The 27,733-nt window shown below is 37.9% G+C and overlaps 3 protein-coding genes and 1 pseudogene across 3 annotated transcripts; 2 read left to right on the top strand and 2 right to left on the bottom strand.

The window, feature by feature from the left end:
• The first annotated feature begins 1,331 nt into the window (after window positions 1–1,331).
• On the top strand, window positions 1,332–2,270 carry LOC102475086 (olfactory receptor 51A7-like; annotated as a pseudogene).
• Window positions 2,271–3,340: 1,070 nt separating this feature from the next.
• Window positions 3,341–3,904, top strand: LOC102474670 (olfactory receptor 51A7-like; the record flags this gene model as incomplete). The annotated part of the gene is made up of 1 exon (XM_006166449.1): window positions 3,341–3,904. A coding segment is annotated over one exon (564 nt), but the record flags the coding sequence as incomplete, so codon positions are not given.
• A 6,030-nt stretch (window positions 3,905–9,934) lies between these two features.
• Window positions 9,935–10,876, bottom strand: OR51G2 (olfactory receptor family 51 subfamily G member 2). The gene has a single exon (XM_006166448.1). The coding sequence runs from the start codon at window positions 10,874–10,876 to the stop codon at window positions 9,935–9,937; it is 942 nt and encodes a 313-aa protein (XP_006166510.1).
• A 7,554-nt stretch (window positions 10,877–18,430) lies between these two features.
• On the bottom strand, window positions 18,431–19,396 carry LOC102473813 (olfactory receptor 51G1). The gene has a single exon (XM_006166447.1). It carries the CDS (start codon window positions 19,394–19,396, stop codon window positions 18,431–18,433), a length of 966 nt encoding a protein of 321 aa, XP_006166509.1.
• Window positions 19,397–27,733: the final 8,337 nt, after the last annotated feature.

Here is a 27,733-nt window from a genome sequence, read left to right as displayed (position 1 = left end):
AAATAAATAAATAAATAAATAAATAAATAAATAAATAAATAAATAAAATCTACCAATATTGTATTGATTTTAGAAATCTAAAATAGGCTCAGATAGGTTAAATAAACAGTAATGTGAGAACTATGTTTGAAACAATGTCTGTGTTCATTGTTATATGATTTCTCATAGAATTAATATATTCATTTATGTATAAAATATGCATTATAGTTACCTACCTTAAATGTTTAATACATAAATTTGTCTCTAAGATTACTTTCTAGCATTTAATGTTTACTGAGCTTAGGTATTTTCAATGACCTCTGATTACTTTCTTAGACTATAGTTTTTAAACTCTTTTTCATAAAGTTCAAGAATATTGTAAATATCAAACATGGGGACTGTTGAAGATCATATGGAAAAAGCAGTGGAAAAGATTTTGGGTATCTTATCACTGGTTCAATTCAAGAATCTCTACTTTGATATATTGTATATACAATGGGTTTATTTCCTGATAGATAAATTCATCAAAGTGGAAAATATTGTAAATTGAAAATGCATTTAATGCGTTTTTATGGTTATGGGCTTATTTAAACGTCTTTATGGGTATGGTGCCAATTCTTACAGCCAAGTATTGCTTAACAACTGGTATATGCTCTGAAAAATGCATCATTAGGCAATTTTCTCATTGTGCAAGCATTTTATGGTATAATTTGTACAGTTTACAAAGACTTATATGGTACAGCCTACTATATTCGCAATGCATTTAATACTCTTAAACTACCAGATATCACAGCTTAGACTAGTGTATACCTTAAATGTGTTTGGAACACTTATATTAGCCTATAGCTGGACTAAACGGGCATTTGGCAAGCCACCACATTGGATGGTATTGGTTGTTTGTCTGGGCTGACATGGAGCTTTGGCCCTCAGCACTGCCCAGCAGCATGAGAGACAGTCTTATTACATGTTGTTGACTTGGGGAAGGTCAGAAAAAAAATCTGAAGTATAGTTTCTACTGAATGTGTATCAATTTCATACCATCAAAAAGCTGAAAATTTGTAAGATGAACCATAGTAATTTAGAGATTGATTCTATTTGATTAAAAGTGTGGAAAATTGACCAATTTGGGAAAAAAATGTTAGAAGCAAAATTGCTAATTATTGAAGAATATAAACATTCTGAACGATTTTTGGTAAATTTTGAAAATTGCAGTTGGTTGGTATGCCAAATATGCTTTTGAGGATAGCATCTAAAAGAACTGGTTATCCACATATGCTAATTTTATCCAAAAGTATGACTGCTTTTTTCCATGTGATTTCAGATTGGTTAAAGTGATCAAATTCCCACTCATCATGTCTGTTTTTAATAACTCTGAAGTTAAGATTTTCCTTCTTATTGGGATCCCAGGACTGGAACATGCCCACATTTGGTTCTCCATCCCAATTTGCCTCATGTACCTGGTTGCCCTTCTGGGCAACTGCACCATTCTCTTTATTATAAAGACAGAGTCCTCTTTGCATTAGCCCATGTATTATTTCCTTGCCATGTTGGCGGTCTCTGACATGGGCCTGTCTCTGTCCTCTCTTCCCACCATGCTGAGGATCTTCTTGTTCAATGCAATGGGAATTTCACCAAATGCCTGCTTTGCTCAAGAGTTTTTCATCCATGGATTCACTCTCATGGAATCTTCAGTACTTCTTATTATGTCCTTGGATCGCTTTCTTGCCATTCACAATCCTCTTAGGTATAGCTCTATCCTCACTGGTGATAGGGTTGCCAAAATAGGACTAATTTTAGCCATTAGGAGCATTCTCTTAGTGCTTCCATTCCCGTTCACACTAAGGAGATTAAAGTATTGTCAGAAGAATCTCCTTTCTCACTCATACTGTCTTCATCAAGATACTATGAAGCTGGCCTGCTCCAACAACAAGATCAATTTTATCTATGGCTTCTTTGTTGCCCTCTGTACTATGTTGGACCTGGCATTGATTTTTCTGTCTTATGTGCTGATCTTGAAGACTGTCCTCAACATTGCATCTGTGGCAGAAAGGCTCAAGGCCCTAAATACCTGCCTCTCCCACATCTGTGCTGTGCTCATCTTCTATGTACCCATCATCACCTTGGGTGCCATGCATCGCTTTGCCAATCACAAAAGCCCCCTTGCCATAATCCTCATTGCAGATACGTTCTTGTTGGTGCCACCCCTGATGAACCCCATTGTGTACTGTGTAAAGACTCGACAAATCCGGGAGAAGGTCTTGGAAAAGTTGCTTAATATATGTGGGAGATGAGAACTTCAATTTTTAGACACTAAATTCTCAACCAGAGTTTATTGGTACCTGCAATATGTTCATTACTATGGTGGTCACTACCTAGTGGAGGACTCAAGGAGGATTGAAAAATTATTTAATAAAGAACATGTAATACACTTGAGAATATAATCTAAGCAGGTTAGAAGGAATAATCAGGAGATATATGATAAAATTTGTAGGGACTTTATTAACATTTTAAGAAGAGCTAACAAAACACATATGTGTGATGATGGATTAGTTGGATCTGAGTCAGGCCATAACAAATGAATACAATTCGGGTTGATTGAAATTATTTTCAATTAGCATTTATTAAAAATACATATTATAAACTTTTTTCTAATTGCCAGAGGCTTATGTGTTGCTAGAGAGACACAGACAGAAAGAGGAGAGAGAGAGAGAGAGAGAGAGAGAGAGAGAGAGAGAGAGAGAGAGAGAGAGAGAGAGAGAGAGAGAGAGAGAGAGAGAGAGAGAGAGAGAGAGAGAGAGAGAGAGAGAAAGCACTCCCAATGAGGTATGGTCATGCTGTAGCCCCCTGTCCTCCATTTCTCCATCCTGTTGGGATTTTGAAGACATCTGGTGGGTAGTGATGACTGGGAATGCATAGAAGGAGAACAAAAGGATTTAGGTTTTGTTGTTATTTTTGTTGTTATGAAGTAAACATAATTTTGGGGAAACTCACAAATTCAATCAAGCACTACAAAATAACTTTAAACCCTATAAATGGATTGTTTTGTTTTTTAATTTAATCTTTTCTTTTTACAAAAATTAATCCTATAATATTTATATTTCAAACTATTAAAAGCGTGTTTTTTGGGGACCAGCAGTTAGTGTAATGGCTGTGTTGCTGGACTCCCACGTAGTTGACCGTGGTTCACGTCCCGGACCCGGTGGCTTAAAACTCATGCCAGGCGCGTGTGCATGTGTGCCCAAGATCCTGAGAGGAGAATGGAGGAGAAAGGACTGCGGCATGGCCATCCTCCCTGGGGGGGTGATTTCTCGCTTTCTGTCTCTCTGTTTCTCTCTGTCTGGCGAGCGCACATGCCCTATCCATTCACAATCCCCTTAGGTATAGCTCTATCCTCACTAGTGAAAGGGTTGCTAAAATGGGACTAATCTTAGCCATTAGGAGCATTCTCTTAGTGCTTCCATTCCCGTTCACACTAAGGAGATTAAAGTATTGTCAGAAGAATCTCCTTTCTCACTCATACTGTCTTCATCAAGATACTATGAAACTGGCCTGCTCCAACAACAAGGTTAATGTCATCTATGGCTTCTTTGTTGCCCTCTGTACTATGTTGGACCTGGCATTGATTTTTCTGTCTTATGTGCTGATCTTGAAGACTGTCCTCAACATTGCATCTGTGGCAGAAAGGCTCAAGGCCCTAAATACCTGCATCTCCCACATCTGTGCTGTGCTCATCTTCTATGTACCCATCATCACCTTGGGTGCCATGCATCGCTTTGCCAATCACAAAAGCCCCCTTGCCATAATCCTCATTGCAGATACGTTCTTGTTGGTGCCACCCCTGATGAACCCCATTGTGTACTGTGTAAAGACTCGACAAATCCGGGAGAAGGTCTTGGAAAAGTTGCTTAATATATGTGGGAGATGAGAACTTCAATTTTTAGACACTAAATTCTCAACCAGAGTTTATTGGTACCTGCAATATGTTCATTACTATGGTGGTCACTACCTAGTGGAGGACTCAAGGAGGATTGAAAAATTATTTAATAAAGAACATGTAATACACTTGAGAATATAATCTAAGCAGGTTAGAAGGAATAATCAGGAGATATATGATAAAATTTGTAGGGACTTTATTAACATTTTAAGAAGAGCTAACAAAACACATATGTGTGATGATGGATTAGTTGGATCTGAGTCAGGCCATAACAAATGAATACAATTCGGGTTGATTGAAATTATTTTCAATTAGCATTTATTAAAAATACATATTATAAACTTTTTTCTAATTGCCAGAGGCTTATGTGTTGCTAGAGAGACACAGACAGAAAGAGGAGAGAGAGAGAGAGAGAGAGAGAGAGAGGAAAGAGAGAGAGAGAGAGAAAGAGAGAGAGAGAGAGAGAGAGAGAAAGCACTCCCAATGAGGTATGGTCATGCTGTAGCCCCCTGTCCTCCATTTCTCCATCCTGTTGGGATTTTGAAGACATCTGGTGGGTAGTGATGACTGGGAATGCATAGAAGGAGAACAAAAGGATTTAGGTTTTGTTGTTATTTTTGTTGTTATGAAGTAAACATAATTTTGGGGAAACTCACAAATTCAATCAAGCACTACAAAATAACTTTAAACCCTATAAATGGATTGTTTTGTTTTTTAATTTAATCTTTTCTTTTTACAAAAATTAATCCTATAATATTTATATTTCAAACTATTAAAAGCGTGTTTTTTGGGGACCAGCAGTTAGTGTAATGGCTGTGTTGCTGGACTCCCACGTAGTTGACCGTGGTTCACGTCCCGGACCCGGTGGCTTAAAACTCATGCCAGGCGCGTGTGCATGTGTGCCCAAGATCCTGAGAGGAGAATGGAGGAGAAAGGACTGCGGCATGGCCATCCTCCCTGGGGGGGTGATTTCTCGCTTTCTGTCTCTCTGTTTCTCTCTGTCTGGCGAGCGCACATGCCCTATAGCAAAAACCTCTCAAAAAATAAATAAATAAATAAATAAAATAAAAAGGAAAAAGAAAAAAAAAGTGTGTTTCTTACACCTATAAACTTAAAATACATATTTTATGCACTCATATTCCAGCTAGAATTTAAAATAGTCTTCCAATAAAATGTCCAGGCTTTACAATTTAGATGATTAAGTCAATGTGATATTAATATACACAAAAACACATGTAGGATTGTTTAAAATATTTCAGTGTTATAAAATTGTATTAGTGACCAAACACTATGCATTTGTTAGCATTTTGATTACCTCAATGTATATCGTGTATTTGATAAGATTTGATAAGGGCAAGTGGCATGATGGTTAATGTCCTGGAGTTCCACATGGCCGACCGTGGTTTGAGTCCCGGACTTTGCATCTTGGGACTTTCTTACTTTTTCTCTTTCTCTCATTTGTCTGGTGAGTACACATGCCTTATAGTAAAATTTAAAAAAATAAATAAATAAAATTAATTAATTGTTTAATAAAAAGATCTGATAAGAAATTAAAACATTTTGATTAAGGTAAAGATAACAGTATCTTTTACTTAGAAGAAGACAAAACAAAGAAAAGTGGTTACGACAACTTGAACTGCTGTCTGGATCTCCTGGAGTCAAACTCTGAGGAGTTAGCCTGTAAAATCTATCTTAGAGAATGGCACTGGATGAGCATATGACGGCTGGGAGGGAAAACAAGCAAAATTGGGCAAAGACTCAGATCAAACTCAGCCTGTGAAGGCTGACAGAAGTCAACCCTGCATTAGTTCTGGAACTAAGATGGACCCAGTAGATTAATCCTTAATTAGGTCAAAATGTCTAGACTTGAGATTCCTGTGTCTTCCAGTGAGTAGTGAACTGGGGAACCTTTGCAGCCTTAGGAGAGTCAGTATGCAGTAGAAGAATTCCTGAAGAGGCAGGCAGCAGAAGTAGGGGGCAACAAGTCTTTGGGGATGGTCTAGGAAACAGCTGCCTGGGTTTTATGTAGAATTTATATGGAATTTATAAGCATATTCAGGAGCTCAATATATTATGTTAGAATGAGTGAAATTGTCTCAATGTAATGATTCTAAAAATTGCAAATCCATGGATATCTTATGCATACAATAAAATTACAGTTCAGAAATTGAGAAAAATGTATAAAGTTACTTTGCATAAGTGAGTAATGTTCATGGAACAAAGAAGTTATCAAAATACTTTAACATGAATAAATCTTATCATTTTATGTTTCCATATATGTTTGCTGTAATTTAAATATTAATATTGCCTTTGAGTAAACAATATAATATTTTAACCATCAGAATTTTCACATAATTAAATAGCTAATTTACTTGAAGGAATTTAAGGGACAATATAAATAGCTAGTTCGGAGAGGAAAATTCACTCCAAAACACTCTTAACTACAAAATCAAAGCTTGGATGTTAATTTTCTCTGTCAAAAGATATCCTTTGTCTTTCTTTTTCTACTTTCATACCACTTGATTTTTTAGACTGCCTTTTTAATTTTTTTTTCAGTTTTTACCAGAGAACACGTGCATTTACCAGAGAAAGAGAGAGAGAAAGAGAGGAAGAAAGCACCCTTATGAGGCAGATCACACCACAATTCCTTCTCCTCCATTTCTTCCTCCTTTTAGAATTTTGGATACCCATGAACACATGTCATGCATGTTTCTCAAGTCTCTGAGACTGTGTTTCAAACTACAAAGATGATCATATGTGATTTAGTCTTTATACCACCAGGCCACAATGCTGGCTCTTAAGTGTATTTTTTATGTATTTATTTTTTGTTTATTTTTTGTTTGCACTCACTGGAGAAAGTGTGAGAAAGCACCCCCAGGGAGGATGGTCCTGCTTTAATCCCTTCTCCATTCTTTTCTCAGGATCCTGGACACAAATACATGCATGCCCTGAGTATTTTCAATCCTCCAGGTCTGTGACTCTAACCGTACAGTCAGTCATGTGGGATCCAGCCACCTTAACCCCCATGCTACTTGCTGGCAAGTGTAATTTTTTTCTTTTGTTTTCTTATTCATTTATTTACATTCAATCATTATACATCTTTTTTACAGCATGAATTTTCCCAGCATGAATAAAATGTATATTAGTACAGTTAAAGATATTACCATAGAGTCCATTTTTAAAAGTTTATTTATCACAGTTAGATACCATTTAATCCCAGTTGAAATGGCTAAGGTTAAAAAAGTGAAGAGTGATAAGTGCTGGCGAGACTGTAGTGAAAAGAGAACCCTGTTACACTTTTGGTGGGAATATAAATTAGTACAACCACTGGGGAGAATGATATGGCAGTTACTCAGAAACCTACAAATAGAACTACCATATGACCCAGGAATTCCACTCTTAGGTATCTACCCAAAGGATAGGAAAATCCCCAGTCAGAAAAACAATTGCACATCCATGTTTATTGCAGCATTATTCATAATTTCCGGGACATGAAATCAGCTCAAATGTCCCAGAACAGACAAGTGGATTGAAAAAATGTGGCACGTATACTTTATGGAATGCTACTTAACCATAAAAAAAAAAAATGATATACTGACATTGCTGTGTGTGGCTGATCTTCCATCTTCCACATGACGATATTCAAGGTTTACACACTTTATTGCAGGCACACTTTTCTCGTGACATAGCATGAGGCCTGGTGGTAGAGCTCAGAGGAAGTTGTCAGGTGTGCTAGACTGCTGTGAAAGAGACTGACCTTGATTGCGAACTGGCTCCTCACAAACCTCATGGTGAAGTTCTTTTTTTTTTTTTTCCCTCTTTTTTGACTGTGCACTGCTGCTGTGCAGGAATATGGAGTCCTCAGGTGTCCTTGATACACAGAGCTCTGCTTGACAGCATTTTTTAAAAAATTCATTCAGTTAATCATATTTAAAAACCAAGTTAGACTAACTTGGATATCAAGAAAATTTGCTGATTTATATTACTGCATAGCAACCAGACACTAAAGAAAATATTGAGCTGAGAATCCTGTGTACACCAATAACATTGTCTCCCCACTGGGGAATCCTACAAAACTCGAGGAACATGAGCTGATACTTTAATAACCAAAAGAATGTTATCAAATACAAACACAAAGTGTTTTTTGTTTGTTTGTTTGTTTGTTTGTTTTGTTTGTTTATTTTTTTCTAGTTGTAAAAAATTGGAATTTCCTACCTATGGTTGTTTTCATTGGAGAGAGTTTATTTATTTATTTATTTAAATTTATTTTATACATTCAGTGTTCATCACCACAACTTGTAAATTTTCCCAGCATGAATACACTACACACCAGTGCAGTCAAAGCTATCATAAATATTATAATCAACAGACACTCCTCCATTTCTGAGTCCCTTAAGTGTCTTGCCTCTTTATTTATTTATTTAATTATTTTTTGAGAGGTTTTTGCTATAGGGCGCGTGTGCTCGCCAGAAAGACAGAGAGAGACAGAAAGAGAGAAATCACCACTTGGGAGGATGGCCACGCTGCAATCTTTTCTCCTCCATTCTCCTCTTGGGATCTTGGGCACACACGCGCATGTGCCCGGCATGAGTTTAAGCCACTGGGTCCAGGACTTGAACCACAGTTGACTACATGGGAGTCCAGTGACATAGCCATTACACTAACTGCTGGTCCCTTGCCTCTCTATTTTTCAACTTGATTCTTTGACACTCTTCTATCAGCTAGGGGAAGATAATTTTCTTTTATGCCCCCTTCCATATCAACAATGCTTTACTTTACTTGTTAAAGTTTATTTCAATTTCTCCCATGAGAGGGTGACAGGCTCCCTGAACAGAGTCTTCATGTTATAATCCATACCTGGTCTCAGCCAGCCCAAATTATGGGAAGACCCACGCATGCCTCATATGTATAGCAAGTCCTGCAGATGAGAACCAGGACCTTCTCCTGTGGTTCCAAGTATCACAATGCATCACATTTCTACTGTGCCAGTGTTGCACCACTGCTACCATCCCTAACTTCTTTTCCCTTAGAGTAATACAATTAAAATATGGTATATAACAAATTGTTACAAAATGCAGCATCTTAAAAGTATTTACTTTGGGGCCATCTGGTGGAATTGTGTCTAAGTTGGCTGGACTCCACAAGACTAACTGCATGGTTTGAGTTATAGATCCAGCAATTTAAAAACATGTTTGGTGCATGTGGTATGTTCCCAAAATCCTGAAAGGAGGGAGAAAGAGAGGAGAAGAGATTGTAATGTGACCATTCCTTCCTTGGAAGGGAGGCTTCCTTTCTTTCACTCTCTTTCTCTCTCTGGTGAGAACATGTGCCCTCCGGCAAATTAAAAATATATATATTTATTTTGTTTCCAGAACTGTAATTTGGGTTGTCTTCAGAGAATAATCGATTGTGTGCCCGTTGCATGCCAGCAAAATAAGCTAGAAGGATGGAGACTGGAATGATATGAAAATTGTTCACTCATTGGTGGTTGCTACTGATTTGGTTAAGATCGAGGTCTTAGCTGAGACTATTAAATAGAACATCTACATGTGGCCTCTCCATGTGGCGTGGGCTTCTTTTTAGTATGGTGGCTAGTTTCCCAAGACAAGTACTGAGTGAGATAGACAGAAATAGAGATAGAATGTAGGTGGAGATGGAAGAAAGAGAGAGATAGAAAGAAAGAAATCAGTAGAATAGATATCACCTTTTATGACCTAGTGTCAAAAATCTTACAGAGTCCTATCCATAACATTCAATTCATTGAGGCAGTTACAGAGTTACAAGGACAGTTACATGGAGAGAAGAAATAGACCTTATCTCTTGGTGGAGGAGTGATATAATACAAAAAATGGCAAATAGCCATGAAGTGGTTACCAGAGTAAGAGTTCTGTGACTTCCTGCTCATCCCTGTATATACTGTTGAATAAAGAAAACAGAGGCTCCTCTATTTTATGCCTGCTAGATATTGTAAAAGACAGAGGATTAAAGGCACATTTAATGGAGTTGTCTCTAAGATTAGACTTAGTAACAAAAGGCTTGGGTCACCCGATCTCGAATCTGTTTGGTCTTCACACTGTAGACAATGGGGTTCATGAGAGGAGGAATCAGAAGATACACAAAGCCCATGGCCACCTGGATTAGATGTGGTGCCTGCTTTCCAAAGCGGTGAATGACAGATAAGCCAATCATGGGCGTGTAGAAGAGGAGCACAGCACAGATGTGGGAAACGCATGTATTGAGAGCCTTGAATCTCTCAGCCCTGGAGGCGATGGACAGCACGGTGCGCAGGATCAGGGCATAGGACAAGAGGATGAGCAGTGAGTCCACACCCACTGTGGAAACAATGACAAACATGCCATAGATGCTGTTGGCCTTGATATCTGCACAGGCCAACTTCATCACCTCTTGGTGAAGGCAGTAGGAATGGGAGAGGACTGGGGAGCCACAGTAGGGAAATCTTTTCAGCATAAAAGGCAAAGGGAAAATGAGTGCTACACTACGGCCTAGAGAAGCCAAGCCAATCCTGCCAATGACTGTGTTGGTGAGAATGGAAGCATAGTGCAAGGGGCGACAAATGGCCACAAAACGGTCAAAGGCCATAGACAGGAGCACAGATGACTCTAGGAAGGACAAACAGTGAATGAAAAAGAGCTGAGCAAAACAGGCATCATGACCAATATCTCGTGCCCCAACCCAAAAGATGCCCAGCACTGTAGGGAGAGTGCAAAGAGACAGACCCAGGTCGGTCAGAGCCAGCATGGACAGAAAGAGATACATAGGTTCATGGAGTGAGGGCTCTGTTTTAATGATAAAAAGAATTGTACAGTTTCCCAAGATGGAAACCAGGTACATAAAACACAATGGAATGGATATCCAGATGTGCAAGTGCTCCAGCCCAGGGATGCCACTCAGAAGGAAAGTGGAGGATAAACTGCTGCTGTTGTCCAGGGAGCTCAGTGTCATTGTGTGGGAAGACAAGGGAGGAGTCGGGTTCCCTTCCAAATCCTGAAATAAAAGAAAATGCTAGTGATTGTACTTTGGAAAAATTTAAAAAAAAATAAATAAAGAGATAATCAAATAAACCTAGATTGTACAACTTCTAGAGATTGTTTCATTCTGGTTTCTGACTTCTTTGCAATATCTTTTTGAGGGAAATATTTTTTAGTTTTGTTGTCAATAAGAAACAAAGGCGTGGTATTTTACAGGGCTATGCAACATATAAGAGCTAAAATGGGTGGGATAGATATTTTACAAAAACTTTCTCACAATTTTTGCTTTTGGCTGGACTTTTAATCTTGTTTTTTTTTTTTTTTTTTTTTAGGAAAGAAATTTATCTAACTGTGTTCAAGCACAGGAAGTGACTAAGAGCTAATAAGCTCAGAAACAACTCCAAGAACAAAGATTTCCAGCACATTATATACTGTTCAAGTCTGTTTATCTAGAATATAGATTTAGCTAGTTCAGTGTTACTCTTTTTAATTTGTTTTTTATATTTTTGAATTATATTTTATCATTATATATATTTACAGTGTAAAACATGGTTTTTCTCAGTATGGATATTGTGCATATTAGTCAAATCAAAGACATTACCATATACATTATCAACGACAGAGAACATTTCATTCTTGTGTCTATTAAATGTTTTATTTATTTTTCACTCTTTTTTTTTTTAAGTTTCTTTCTTCTCTTTCTTGAGAGCAAGACAGAGGGAGATATAGAAACCCTCAACAAGATCTCATCATGCCTTGATCCCCCTTAGCCTTTCAGCCAGCCAAGATCACAGGTGTGTCCCTGGATGTACCTGGTACATTCTGGTGGACCTTGGTGCCTCCCACATAGCTCCCTACTGTGCATCACTGTAGCTGGACCCCTATGAGGTTTTTATTATGCTCAGCAATAGGGAGTACTTAGGAGATATGGGACCACGTGAGGAGGGAGAGTTCAGGCTCACTCTCTATTGCACTAAAGATTGGCAGTGGCTATGTGCAAGCAATGATGGTCACAGTTCTTATTCAAGAACTTTCCTCTATAGCAATATATCTTTTTGTATTCCAGTAATTGCTCTCTTTGCTCCTCCATGCTAAGAAGTGAGTGCATCTTCATATGACTGTCGGGCATATCTAACTTTATCTACCCCTTATGAATAGATCTTGCATTAAATACCCCTCACACTAGTGTTCCAACTTCTTTCATCTTCCCTTCCCTCCTCTTATTTTATCCTGCTTTCTTCACTTCTTTTATCTTAATCCTTTTTCTCCCTCTCTTTCTGCATTTGTTTAACTGCACAACCACATGTAACTCTAACCTTAGACACAGACCAACTCTTTACTCAACTCTTCTCTGGTCTTCCCAACACAGAACCTCATCCTAATCTGGACTGCTCATAAATGTTGCTTAACTCACAGAATTCCAGAGAGATTTAGAGGATATTATGAATGAATTTCTGTGTAGGTTTTCCTAACTGCTAGATAAAGAAAGAAAAGCCTCTAACCTTCTAGGTATGCCCTATAAGTCTAGGAATTGAATTGTTGTGTACCTAGGTAGCAGAACCCAGGCTGAAGCACCATCAGTCTTGGCCACATCCTCAAGTGTGAGGCTAAATTCATGGGTCGTAAACCAAAAGGTAATAATGCTGGTAGGACTCATTCTTCTATAGATGAAGAAATGAAATTCTGGAGTGTCTAGTCACTGGTCAGAGGTCATATGCCAACCTAGGCCTCCTGATTTCGAGAGCTGGGATTTTCCCACTCTGTTAAGAGTTCCAAAATAATGTGAACTCAAGGAGGGCAGAGGTCTCTTTATTTTCCTTTGTAAAGCAAGTGCTGAGAATATAATATGTATTAGGTGCTCAGCATATTTTGTATGAATAATAATTAAATTTGCTAATAGTTAACTATTAGTAATTTGGTGCACATTTAATCTCTTCAAGAAATTCTGAGAATAATGGTTCTACCAATAGTGCCACATCATAGATGAGGAAATGAGGTTTAGAAAAAAAGTTAAAATGTCTAAAAACAGAGAGATTTAAACAAAGATCTGATTTTTTTTTTTACCTAGATTTCAGACACTCAACCATTGTTACACCTTTCTTCCCATATGGATGATAATTCAGTGTCAAATAGCAGTAGCAATATAAAATCAAGGGCTTAGTAGGCCTTGTAGAAAGTACTGAGTCTTTAGTTGAATTAATAAATAAATTGATTAGAGAAATATACATACATATGTACATTTTCTCTCTCACTCTAAACTCCAGTGCCATTAATAGCCAGTGTCAGTTACTCACTGCTTGCTTGAAGGTCAGATTGGTCCTTGTGCTCTGCTTCTCAGTTTCTGCTATGCCCATGATCAGTTTTTATCACATTATCAAAATGAATTCAAAATAGCTGTGATAAATTTATCTGTAAGGGACAGACAATATAACTCATATAACCTTAAGCAGAAAATAGCATTGCCATTAGGATGTTGAAGAAGAAAGAAATATAATACCTTATGAACTTCTACTTGTTGCCAGGCTTTCTATCAGGAACATTACGAAAAGAACCATATTTAGACCTTAGACAAACCTTACAAGTTGGTGTCATGACCCTTCAATTTGCAAATGAGGGAAGAGAGGCTTAGCTAATTTGATCATGTGCTTAATGTCATATAGCCAATCCGTGCCAGAGCTGGAATTCACACTCGTATTCTAGAAGCTCCAAAGCACATACTGGGAAAAAAAAAGTAGGTTAACAAATTCACTTGTTTAAATTCAGATAGACTGAAATGGGTGATCTTATTTTTTTCTTCCTTGTTTTCATTTAAATGTATTTATTTACATTCATTCACTATATATCATTACAACATACAAAATGAGATTTCCATCCAGAATACACTGTATATTGGCTTAAGGAAGCACATCAACGTACCTGTTATTGTCAACAAATAATTTTCCATTTCTTGTTTTGTGTATATTTTGCTTTTTTCCCCCATCTTTGATTCCCTATCTCTCACCCTCTGTCATCTCCCATCGTCCTCCCACACTCTGGTATGACAAATAATATAGATAAATATCAACAATCTTTGGTTGCTATTTTTTGATTGCTCTAAGCTTAAGACAGATTCTCTTTGGAATCATAACTTACACTTCAGTTTATAAGGGAGTAGGGCAGAATGGAAATCAGAGAGAGAACATGAGGATAGGTTTCATGAGGGAACCTGGAAATAAAAGAAAATCCTGAATTATAAAGTCGGAAGACAGCTGCTTGGAAAAGATCACCTTTAGTCTTCTGGGTGGATTGGTTTTAGTAAGATATTTATGCTAAGGACTTCTTTTATTTGTTTTTATTATTATTATATGCATACATTAGCTCATTATATGTCTTTTGACTTACAAAGAGAATTTACCCAACACGAAATTCACCTCAGACTAGTCCAGTTGAGAATGCTATCCATGTTATCATCAACAGGTAATAAACCATTACTGTGTCCTATAAAGATCTTGCCTCTCTATTTCCCCCTCTAATTTCTCTCCCTACACTCTTCCTCTCTCCTGCTCTCCTTCCACACTGTCTCCAGTGTCTGCAACTATTTTCAGTGCTTTTATGTTTTTCCAATCTTTCAATCTCTACAATAGAGTGTGGATAGTCGGTATACATTAAGAGAAAACACAATGTTTCTTCCATAACTTGGCTTACTTTATGCTAAGGGTTTCTAATTAAAAGATCTTCAGAGTATCCGTTATTAAGTTTAGTGAGGATTTCATTATCCCCGACTACTATAAAATTGGTATCCAAGGCAAAGTTTGAATGGCAGGGTAGAGAGAATCCATGGCCTTTCTGACATCAATTTCTACCTCAGAGACTATTTCCTGAAAGAATGTAACCAATAATAATGACTGCTCTCTCTGATTTTATTGTTTGTATTCTGTAGTCAGGGAATGTCCTCTTACATCACAGGAAAGCTTTTTTTCTCAGAAGGTCAAATTACTTTCTGTCCATATATCTCTACTTTTTGGAAATAACTCCTGACTCTACTAACATCGTATGTGAGGCTAAGGTATAGATGTTAAACCCTTATTAACAGAACTCAGTCTATTCCTGCACCTCAGTTTTGCTCACCTTACTTGCTATTTTCTTGGTCTTATCAATGTTCCTGATATCAATGTACAAAGTGACTCTCTGGGAAGGAAATCACAGCATTTAATGAATATAAGAAAGCTGTTGGTCTGCTTTTTGAACTGGTGCTAAGATTACAACTAGAATCCCATGAAGGCAGAAAGATCTGTTTGAAAAGTTACCATCTGTAGCAGGCATCTTCCATGGCTTCCTGTGGTTAAAGTCCTACTCCTCCTTTCCCTCTCCAAAGCTTGGGCTGAGTCTCCTTGGACAGCTTCTTGATGCCACTTTTTAGCACTGAATACTTGCCTACGATTTGACCCCTCACATGCCAAGTCTAGGTCCAGATCTTACACCAAAGAAGAAGAAAGGCTGAAACTAGAGCCCGTGGGAAGTATGGAGAGACTGGAGAGTGGACATTTAAATCTCTGATTTTTATGCAACTGTCTGGGTACCCATTGAGACCCTTTGAAGGATCTTTAATCAATTTCTACCAGAACTGGCTCCCTGGACTTAATTATCTCAGACTCAGGGGATATGAAAAAAAGAGGGAAGGAGATTTGTTTTGTGAGATTTCCTTGAGGGATGCCCAGAGAATGCCATGCCTCTTACAAAAGAGGCCCATATTAGGTATATGAACCATGTTGTAAAACATGTATAAAATAAAGGAAATTGCAGATCAAAGGGTGTGTAAATCATGTCCTGGCCAAAGGATAGTGACTTCTATTTATTTATTTATTTATTTTTGCCAGAAGGTGTGTGCACTCACTGGAGAGAGAAAGTTAGAAATTCCTTACGAGGAATTGCCAAACCACAATTCTTTATCTATATTTACTTTTTGGATTTGGGGCATAAATGCACATGTGCCAGGGATATTTTTTCAATCTATCAAATCCAGGATTCAAACTGCACAGGTGATCATCTGAGATCCAGCACCCCAACCACCATAACAACAACTAGCCCAAATGGTGACCTGATCCAGTGTAAAAACACTTCATGAGGCCAGTGTGTGAAAAAGCCTAGAGAAAGTATAGTTATGGAAGTGAGGCATATCTTTATGCATGAGCATATCTATAGAGTTTTATTTTTGAAAGTATGTAAGCATTCTTGTTCAATATGTGTGTCTGCTAAAATTTGGTATTCTATTAGGATAGACATTTATATGAATTTACAAATTTGAAATACTTGAAGCACTTTATAAATAAACATGTTCTTTTCTTTGTATCATATCCTCATTTGCCTTTTTGAAGTTATACAGAATTGGTTATTCTTATAGTTCTCTTTCTTAGTGCTTTCCTCACAGGTAAAGACAAGGCTATAAAACTAGTTATTTTTCAATGGAGCTGACTTTCTTATAGTACCCCTAGTTCTGTTTCCTCTTCATGGTGCAAAGATACATCTTTGTGTTTCTCTTTCAATGACTTTCTTTTTGGCTCCTATACTCAGGCCAAGATAACTGGAAAGGAAAGAAATCATTGATCCCAAACATTCTCCTTCTCATGATTCCAGGTAAAGCTTTAGAAAAGGAGACATCCACATGCATGAATATATAAAGTGCTGTAGTTCATTCTTTCTGTGTCTAGACATGTAAAAATATAGATGAATTCACACAAATTGGCCAACCGAGACACATGTACCAGCAAAAAAAAATCATGGTGTAGCAAATATATACACATAAGAACATCAAAACAAACTCAGAAAGAACAACAGTAGTGTGTATGTATGTGTGCATGTATACGTTGCCTGGTGCAGCTAGACATGGAGTTGAGAAAATATCTTGCAAATAAGCACATATTTGATGACTGCAGTAAGCTATATAGCCCCAGCTGGGTACTACTTTATAATATGTTCATTCTACTCACTGAGGTTTATGCCTAAAGTTAGACTTGGGTTCATGTATAGGTATATATCAGCTGTACTAGCTATTGGATATATTTAGACTAATTAAGTTCATTAGCAAATCAACTAAATGGGGGGGGGAGAAGGCATAGAAAGCAACCATGGATACCGGAGACAATGTGGGAGGAGGGTGGGACATGGCATAAGGTGAGGGAATCAAGGATGGCAAAACAAAAAAAAACAAAGTATACAAGACATAAGAATTGGAAAATTATTTGCTGATAACATGTATATTGATGTGCTTGATTGAGCCAATACACAGTGTATTTTGGATGGAAAATTCATTTGTATGCTGTAATGATGAATTAATGTAACAAATAAATAAATTTAAAGAGAAAAAAATAAATAATTAAAAAATAATTATGCTCAGAAAAAAAAAAGCACAAATAATGTTTGCTTGTTTTCCTATAACTCAAGAAGGAAATGAGAAGCAATAAACTTCAACCTCAGTGACCTCTTCTGAGGTCATTACCCATGAGAATTTTCTGTTGTTATTTCAATTTAATACCATCCCTTAAACTCGTAGGACATTTGTTCCTTTTTAAAGTTTTGTAAGTCTATATTTAATATATTTAGCAAGCAACGTTATGAAAATTCACTGCTTATTATAAATAAATTAAAATTAAAATGATAATAAAGTAACCTAAAATAAGTACTTAAACTATAAATTTAAAAAGATCAATCATTTGGGCCAGCAGATGGCATGGTGGTTATGGGCACTGGACTCCCACATGGTTGACTGTGGTTCCAGTCCTTACTTTCTCATTCTCTCTCTTTCTCTCTCTCTGTCACTCTGTCCCTCTCTGGTCAAATTAAAATAAATAAATAAATAAATATAGTGAAATAAAATATTTCTTTTTTTCTTTTTTTTTTTTTGGAGAGGTTTTTGCTATAGGGCGCGTGGCTCACCAGATAGACAGGGAGAGACAAAGAGATAGAAAACGAGAAATCATCCCCCAGGGGGGATGGCCATGCCGCAATCCCTTCTCCTCCGTTCTTCTCTCAGGATCTTGGGCATGCACACACACGCACCCAGCATGAGTTTTAAGCCACTGGGTCCGGGACGCTAACTGTGGTTGACTACATGGGAGTCCAGCGACATAGCCATTAGGCTAACTGCTGGTCCCGGTGAAATAAAATATTTCTTAAAAAAACAGTCATCGATTAAATTCTACTGCCCAGTGTATTAAATCCATAATTTGGATTTTCTCAATTAATAAGAATTAATATTTATTGAGCATTGTATATTTGTTGGGCACTGTGTTAGGGACTTCCAATAACTGTCTCATTTAATCACAACATTTCTACCAGGAAGGAAGTATAATGGTTTCCATGCTCATTTTTCAAATGAAGAAATTTATGAGTGAAGAGCTAGGTAATTTTTCCAAGGTTACACAGCTTGTTTGTTGCACAGATAATTACCTTTTTGTTTATGATTGAGAGTATAATATTTTCCCACAGCATACCTAAAAAACAACAACAATCTGTAGGATTTATGCCCAAACTCTCTTCACTTCACCCTAACCTAATCCTGATGAAAACACCTAAGTGACTTTACAAATTCAAACTTCTTAGCAATGCGTTGGCGGATTTGCTTCGTCTTGATGCTGTAGACGATGGGGTTCATGAGGGGTGGTACCAGCAGATACACATAAGACATGAGGAGGTGTACAATACGGGGCAGATGTTCACCAAAGCGATGCACAAGAGACAATCCAATCATGGGGATGTAGAAGAGTAGCACAGCACAGATATGGGAGACGCAGGTGTTGAGCGCCCGGAGTCGCTCCTGGCGAGAAGCAATGCTCAGCACAGTCCGAAGGATGAGAGCATAGGAAAGGAAGATGAGCAGGGAGTCCACACCCACCGTGCAGGCCACAACAAAGAGCCCATAGACGTGATTGACGATGATGCTGGAGCAGGCTAGCTTCATGATTTCCAGGTGCAGACAGTAGGCGTGGGCCAGCACATGGGAACGGCAGTACTGGAAGCGCTTAAGGAGAAAAGGCAAGGGGAGGATGAGAAGGGCACTTCTAAACATGGAGCCCAGACCCATCTTTATAATGCGTGCAGGCGTCAGGACTGTAGCATAACGCAGTGGGTTGCAAATGGCCACGTAGCGGTCAATGGACATGGACAATAGAACTGAAGATTCCACTAGAGACAAGGTGTGGATGAAGAAGAGCTGAGTAAAGCAAGCAGGGATGCCGATCTCTCTGGCATCAAACCAGAAGATGCCCAGCACTGTAGGCAGTGTGGAAAGGCAAAGGCCCAAGTCTGTGAGTGCCAGCATGGCTAAGAAGTAGTACATGGGTTCATGGAGGGTGGCATCGGTACGGATGACATGGAGGATGGTGAGGTTCCCCAAAATCACTGTCAGGTAGATAGAGCAGAAAGGAATAGAGATCCAGCCATGCAGATCTTCCAGACCTTGGAAGCCCGTCAGAAAGAAAGTGGCTTTTTGGAGACTGCTATTGTGAGAGATTGTCATGGCTTTATGATCTTGGATTTACCAACCTGTGATATGGAATAAGATTATTGGAGAGTGACAAGGCTGAATTTGTACTCACCTGTATGTCCCAGGACTAGTGAGTCAGGAAGGGTCTACATATGGCATGAGAGAGAATTGAGGGATCTGATTTCTTAGCCTTTCTAAGTGGTCTAGGGAAAGGATTACTATAACCATGGATGATGTGTGATTTAGCCTCATGGTGGTATATCCACCAGTGTTGGCTTCTCAGAGTCTAATGAGGCCACCTAAGACAGCAGTTTTTCAATGGGCTCCACTCTGAAAATTTCTCCATCATTCAGAATCTGTATCACATTTAAGGGAAATTGATACTTCATATCATTTTGGATAATTGCCTTCTAGGAGTAGGTATGTATAAAGTGTCTTCAAAGACTTTTGTTATTTTCCAGAGGTCTTTGTTTTATTCCATGGTACCTAGCCTACAAGGGAAACAAGAGGAAATATTTAGTGAATGTTTGTTGAGAACTTTGAACTTGCAATTTGTGACAAGAGCAATGCCTCTCATCTTTGTAACAGCTTTTGGTGAGTGAGGAGGCATGTGGTAGCATGCAAATCTGAAGCCTGGAGTTGAGTAACATCTTAAAAAATAACTGGGATTCCTGAAGAAAAACAATTCCATTGGTTTTTCAGAAAAATCATGACTTTTTTCTCCATTTTTCTATGCAAAAACACATCATGACTTTTCTGACAACTCAATAGAAAAGGGAGTTTTGGGTTTAGTTCTGAGCAATTATCAAGAGAGCTATGTATCTCCAGTATCAGAGCAGGTACACCATGCCCAGAGGTAGTGATGGGGATGCAGAAGAAGTGCGCACCAAGTCTGAAGCAGGAGAGAAGAGAAATCTGGAATAACTAAAAACAGTCTCTAATATTTAGCTTAAAAGAAGGCAGTTTAGTCCAAAGGCATTCAGAGTCAGAGGTGCTTCTGGGATTTCCATCAATGTGATTTCTAGGGATTGGTTTGTTCTTGGAACATCTGGCTTCTCCTTTGATCTGCCTTCAACATTTTTATTCAGTTTAATTGCAAAAATGCTCAACAGTGTTCCATATAGATGAGTGTAGTGCAACAAGAATATTGTGTATCACTTGCATAGAAACCTTAAAATAGGGCCAGCAGATGGCATGGTGGTTAAGAGTCTGGATTCTCACATGGACAACTGCAGTTCAAGTCCTTGTCCTGATGGCTTGGAAATCCTGCCAGCACGTGTATGTGTGTGTGTGTGTGTGTGTGTGTGTGTGTGTGTGTGTCCAGACTCCTGAGAGGAGAATGGAAGAAAAGGGGCTGCAGTGCGTTCATGCCCCCTGGTGGGTGATGTTTCACTTTTCTCTCACTGTCTCTCTCTCTCTGGCAAGAACTCACACCCTATGTGGAAGAAACAAAAGCAAAAACAAAAACAAAAACAAACAAACAAAACTTACAATAGATAGCATTTTTACACATATTATGCATTTGTTAATTTTCAAAAGGTCTAATCTGTGGGAACCAGCAGTTAGCGTAATGGCTATGTCACTGGACTCCCACATAGTCGACTGGAGTTCGCGTCCCGGACCTGGTGGCTTAAAACTCACGCTGGGCACGTGTGCGTGTGTGCCCAAGATCCCAAGAGGAGAATGGAGGAGAAGGGATTGCGGTGTGGCCATCCCCCAAACTTACAATAGATAGCATTTTTACACATATTATGCATTTGTTAATTTTCAAAAGGTCTAATCTGTAATATGCCATTCGACTTTGACATCAATTCTATCAAATAAGTTCTATTCCTAGGAGTTTGATACAGGTGAGAGGATCGCAACAGAGGGAGATAAAGTAACTTGAGTTAGGTTACAGACTAAGTAAGCACTGAAAATGAAACTCAAACTCTGACAGTACACTATAAATTATACAGTACACAGTAATATATACTGGACTTCATACCATATCCACACTGCTAATATATCACATATCAACCTTCACACAGTTGGACAACTTTTACAAATAATTATAAACCTCCATAAATTTCCTACATGGTTCATGTCTGTAGATAACTATTTCCATTATGCAAATAACATCAGGTGAAACAGGATGAATAACAATAGTGAGAAAACATGTGTTGGGGACTGAGTTTAATTTTAGACATGTTGAATGTAAGTTTAAAAAGAAATTCCTGGGTAGAGTGTTTAAAAAATGGTGGCGTGATCTTTGGTTTAAATGAGGGCTTGAGGTACAGTGTGGCAGACAGTGCTAAGAGATACAATGTGAAGAGGAAAGACAGAGCCTCAGGTCATAATACGAGGAACTATTTTAAAGGAGAATGAGAAATAATATTAAAACTAGAAAAGAGGTAAAATAAAGGTATATAGTAGAGAATGTCAAAAAATCAAACCTGCAGTGTTTGACTGCAAGAAAGAGATAGAATAAGATTTTTGTTTGTTTGTTAGCTATAGAACACATGCGTTCACTGGAGAGAGACAGGGAGAGGGAGAGAAAGTGAGAAATCATTCACCCTTGCCCCCGACTCCCCAAGGGTGTTTGGCTACACTGCAATCCTTTCTCCATTCTTCCCCCAGGTTTCTCGGAACATACCCACAAGTGCCTGGTGTGTCCCTCAATTTTCTGGGTCTGGAACTCAAACTGCACAGTCAGCAATGTGGGATACAACCACCACAACCTCCAGGCCACCAATTAGTCATATAGAGTAAGAGTTTTAAAAAAGTCTTTGTATTTATGATGGTAAAGTCATGGCTGATTTTTTAGAGCATATTTCAGTACACTGGGAAAGAAATATTTGGGATTAATTACCAATGAGTAGGAAGAAATGTATAAAATCCTATATTCTGTGAGAGTTTCTTGTAAGAAAATCTATAGATGGGTGAGGCTATTGGCATTTTTAAGGAAGAAAATTGAAAATACTCTTTTAAAAGGCTTTCTTTTTCTTTTTTCTTTCAGTAATGTAGGGGAGCATTGAGAGGAAAGAATAAAATCTATAGCCAACATTTGCCAATCATGTTTAAATCAAAACAAATGATGAAATAATATAATAATAGGGTAATAAAGTGCACCTCATTTTATGATTGCAAAGGAGAAACAAGAAAATTATATAAAAAGGGATAGCTAGGAAAGAAGAAGAAAAAAGGAGAAGAATAGAGGCTTGGTAGGAAGTAGGCTATGAAAGAGAAAGTGAATATCCCAGGAATTCGAGAGCAAGCTGTGGGTAGCTTAAACAACAATGTAAGAATATATACACACACATATATATTCCACCAGGAGACTTGCTGTGAAGCTGATTTCCACCAAATAAACGGAAGCATTTCAGAGAGTTTTAGAAATAGAAGAAACATTTAGAGGCCATCTATTCTACTCCTGTACCTCTAGACAGAAAAGAACCATACTATCAACCTAGTGATTGTATACATGGTATTCCATTCCAGCTATTATTTCAATTTCCAAATATATTACTTGCATAATGCATTAAGAATATGGGTAAAAGCCAAATGTTCAAAGTATTAGGAGGCAAAAAGAAACAAACAAATAAAGCAGAACTAGCACCAGAGACAGAATTGTTGCATCACTAGAGCTCATACCCTGGTATATATTTGGAACCTAAAAATGCTTGCTGAATAAGTGTTGAATAAATATATGAATGAGTGAATGAGAAAAGAGATGAGATGCAGAATATTTTTTAATGCAGCTACTCTACATTTTCTTCTCAGTGGAACTCATCTTCAGATCAGTGAATCAGAAAGATGTCACCTGTTTCCTCTACTAGATGACAAGATAAATCCGTGATCCTCCCTTTAACTCTAATTTATTGGAATAAAGAAATGTCATCCTGGGGTTTATAACAGAGACAGAGAAGAGGTAGATTAGGCAATGATCCCGATGACATTCAAACTCTCTATGATTGCATTTCTGGTATAATTGCACACAAATGTACTTACTATTAACAGTGCACGTGCTGGTGGCAGTCTGCAAATTACTCCCAAGGAAAATCATAACTTATAACAATATGGAGCTTAATTGTTACAAAGTGCTGTTAAATACACTTTAATATTTAATTATCACAATATAATTTTAAGGTAAGGAAGCTATGTTTTAAAGATCAAGAAACTTATGTTCAAAATGATGGGAAAAGAAATGAGAGGTAGCAGGGATTAAGCAAAATGATAAATGGGACATTTATGAGAACATACACAGTGACAGAGCTAGAACTAGAATCACAGGTTCCTCCTTTCTGAGTCTATCTGCCACTTTAAACTGCCCAAATAACATTACATGGAAATGTAGCCAATAGCTAAGACCAAGAGCTCAGTGAATGGCCCAGGTCTGATGTGCCCAGTTACCTCTGTGTACTGACTATTCTCTAGGTGGTTCTGCTTGCAATACTTACTTGAGTACTAAGAGCAGGGCAGAAATATTCTTGGGAATATATTTTCATCCAGAACCAAAGTGGATGGAGCTCCACTGCACAATATTTCCTGTTTAACACTCAGGGTTTTTGAAGAGTTCAGTAGCTTATCTCAGCACCTTCTATGGAGCCTGAGAACTCCCTGAAGAGTTCTCAAGGCTCTTAGCTGAGGATGGAGGCCACATGAGGCTAAAAAACAAACACAGGAGCAATGAGGCAAGAAAGAAAAAACAAAGTGCTAAGAGGAAAATCTATCTTGTTTGTGGACAAGAGCTATTTTGAAGGTATTAGGATGTTTCTTTTTTTTTTTTTGGAGAGGTTCTTCCAGAATCAATTTACACAGTTGAAATAGACATCTGAACAGAATTATTGATACTTAGTGGATTCTCAGTAAATACCATTTTAAAAAGCTTTTTTTTTCTTTTTACTTTTTAAGTTTTATTTCTCTGCCCCATAAGCAAGAGAGATAGAGTGAAGAGAGAGGAAGAGAGAGTACCTCCAACATAGTCTTGATGCCACAATCTACTCTAAGCCTCAGCCAGGCATGGATCATGGCACCTACATGCCCTGTGTACTCAGGAAGGTCTCTGGACTTAAACCAGAAACATTCTCATGAGGTATTGTCTCACAGATCATGGTGTTTAGCACTATATCTTGTTCTTCAGTAAATACTCTTATTAAAATAATTAGTAGAGGGACTGTGATAATCATTGGTCAAGACTAAGTCTAATTTACACTTAATGCCTTTGTATGCCCACCAATTTAGAATTCGTTCCAGAGCTTTAATTTCTTTCACAAAGTATTAGAAATAACTGCTTTAAAATGAGCCAAGATGAGTTGCTAGACCTCCACTTCATACTTTAGGATTCTCTGCAGCTTTATCTGATGTAGGATATTCTGTAGCAATTATAGTTCTGAACTTTAACATACTACTAGATCTAAAGAATGATCAGTGATATTACATTTCTCTTTTCTTGAACATTTCCAGTGTAATATTACCAAAGCTATTAGAAAACAGCAGGTAGATCCCTTACTGATAAAACGCAATGTACTGAAATACAAGCATGCAGAAAATAGCTAACCTCTTCCAGGTACAATGGATGGAAGGAGATTTATTTATATATATATATATGTGTGTGTTTGTGTGTGTGTACATACACACATATACATATATATGTATATATCTAAATACACACACACATATATATGTGTATATATGTAAATATAAATATTTAAATATATAAATATAAATACACACACACACACATATATATATATGTATATATATATAAATTTAAATTTAAACAAGGTGTTTTTCTTTTTTAAACCAGTCACTTTGGTTACTTCCTGTGTCAAAGTCTGAGAAATGAATAAAGATCCTGGACTGCTCTTAGTTTGTGGTCAACAGAAAATTAGTTGATTAAGTGATCCCAAAAATAGAAGTAGAAAATAAATAAAATCAATGAATGTCTACATTTACCACTTATTGCAGTATGATTTATGTCCTATTTTATAACTTTATTTTTTAATATACCTATTGGCAGCAAAAAGTCATGACAGATAACTATTCAAATTTAAGCACTTTATTTGTGCATCTCAAGAAAATTGATAATGAACTTATAACTTGCATAAAACATATATTGACATGTATCATCACTATCATGTCCAAATTCATATAATGGTCATATGACAACTGGAAAAAAAAATTAGCAACAACTTCGAAAGAACACTCTGGGGAGCAGCAGTTAGCGTAATGGCTATGCGGCTTAACTCCTGTGTAGTCGACTGTGGTTCGAGTCCCGGACCCGGTGGCTTAAACTCACACCGGGTGCGTGTGCATGTGTACCCAAGATCTCAAGAGGAGAATGGAAGAGAAGGGATTGCGGTGTGGCCATCCCCCAAGGGAGTGATTTCTCACTTTCTGTCTCTCTGTCTCTCTCTGTCTTTCTGGCGAGCGCAAAAACCTCTCCAAAAAGAATACTCTGGCTGAAGGTATTTCCATGTCAGCGTCCGCCCCAGGACTTGGGTCTGGCTGAATCATGATCAGGGGGCTGCTGGTGAGGATGAGAAAGAGGACGAGAAATAGAAAGTCCTCCACCTTGCCAGGACCTGGGAATTGGAAAGAATGAGACAAAGGGATAGAGTAGGAATGGATACAGGCAGCCTGAGCCTAGGTAGCCCAAGCAACTTGTGTCGCCCAGACAAACTGGACGTCTTTATTTATAGTACAAGGAGACATTTCACGGACACTTCATAGATTGGTTGCCGGGTTACAGACAATAAGAAGCAGTTAACAGATCTATATGGGCTTAGTCATACTGGGCCAGGTGTATCCCTTGGTGATAATCCCATCAAGAGAAAATCTCTTCTTTTCTAATGCAGAGAACTAGCTGTTAGGTGTGGGGAAGGAGCTAAAGAACTTCTCTATAAGGAGTGTACTACCACACCCAGAGAAGTCTAAAGAACCTTTTAGATGCAGAGGAGGGATTGGATTTTACTAATTGGGGTCAAGATGTTTCTTGAAGTCCATCAGATGTGTCTGTTGGAACACCCCTAGTAATTTCTACCCTTGCTCTGTCTGCAGCCAAGGTCAGGGAAAGTTACAAGGTTCTGCCAAACCCCAAAAGAGCAGGTGGTGTTTGCTCAGAGCATGTCCCCACACCTCAGATTCTCTCTCTTAAATGTGTCCCCACATTTCCATATTTACTTGTTATGCTATAAATTCATGATTTTGCATATAGATTAAATAACTTCATTCAAATTAATTTTACTCCCTTTTTATCTTTTATTTTTTAACAAGGGTAAAGCATAGCAAAACTATTTAATAAAAGTTATACATGATCTAGGAGACTTCAGGAATAAAGATCCCGAAACACAGGCCAAACTACCCATGTTTATGCTTAGGTTTGGTAAAGAATGGGCAGCTAATGTAGAAATATAATTGTATAAAAATGGTACAGTGGAATGCCAGTAGATAGAAAAGGAGATCCAGCAAGTCCTGTCTGTTTAGATTCTTCTTGATCTTTCTATGTAGGTTTCCTTTTCCTGGGTATGCATGGGGCAGGAGTCTCTGGAAAAACAGCTTCATGACTTACTATAGGAGAAGAGTAGAGCAGAGAATTTCTCATCGCCAGCTCTTAGACAGAAACAAGAGAGAAACGTGAGGCAGAGGGAAAGCTAGAAATTGAAGTGAGTAAGGGGTTTGGAGCATCTGCCTATGTGGCTAGATAGAAAAACCAATCCAAGTAGAAAATTCTTTGCTCAAGGAAATGTATTGGGCTGTCAGAAAAGTCATGATGCATTTTTGAATAGAAAAATATGTCATGACTTTCCCAATGACCCAATAGGTGGGAAATATTCAGTGGAAGATGTCTAGCTGATAGCCAATGAGCTAAATGAGTGAGCCCAGCCACACTCATTATAGCTAATAAGATGAAGCAGTGGATCTAGCTATATTTGATGTAGCTAATGAAATGAATCAGTGGGCCCAGCCACATTAGCCAATGGGAAGCAAGCAATTAGTGGGCCCAGCCAATGATAAACTAACATGACCCCAGTTAAGGAATTATAAACTCTATGGAAAGCAACCACTGGGGCCCTTGAGCCATTCACCATCTCTGGTGGTAAGGTTTACTCCTACCTCTCAGGAGTATACTTTTCTTTTTACCTAATAGACTACACTTTGCTTTTGCTATTGGCATGTTTTGTTCAAGTCTTTGTCTAAAACACCAAAAACTTGGACATCATCAAAGCCAGCCTGCAATGAATGTTAGAATAATAATTTTATATTTTATAGCTGGTTGTGGGAAAAGGGGTTCTAGTTTCTATGACTCACCTTGGGGAAGAAGGAGGGATGAGACACAGGAAGACAACAGAATATTGTTTTTTTTTTTTTTTTTTTAGGTGTGCCCTT

This window comes from Tupaia chinensis, unplaced genomic scaffold, assembly GCF_000334495.1.
Source record: "Tupaia chinensis unplaced genomic scaffold, TupChi_1.0 Scaffold144260_1, whole genome shotgun sequence".
Taxonomy (NCBI): Eukaryota; Metazoa; Chordata; class Mammalia; order Scandentia; family Tupaiidae; genus Tupaia; species Tupaia belangeri.
Note: the sequence above shows the minus strand (reverse complement) of the source record. Positions and strands in the feature narration are given on the sequence as shown.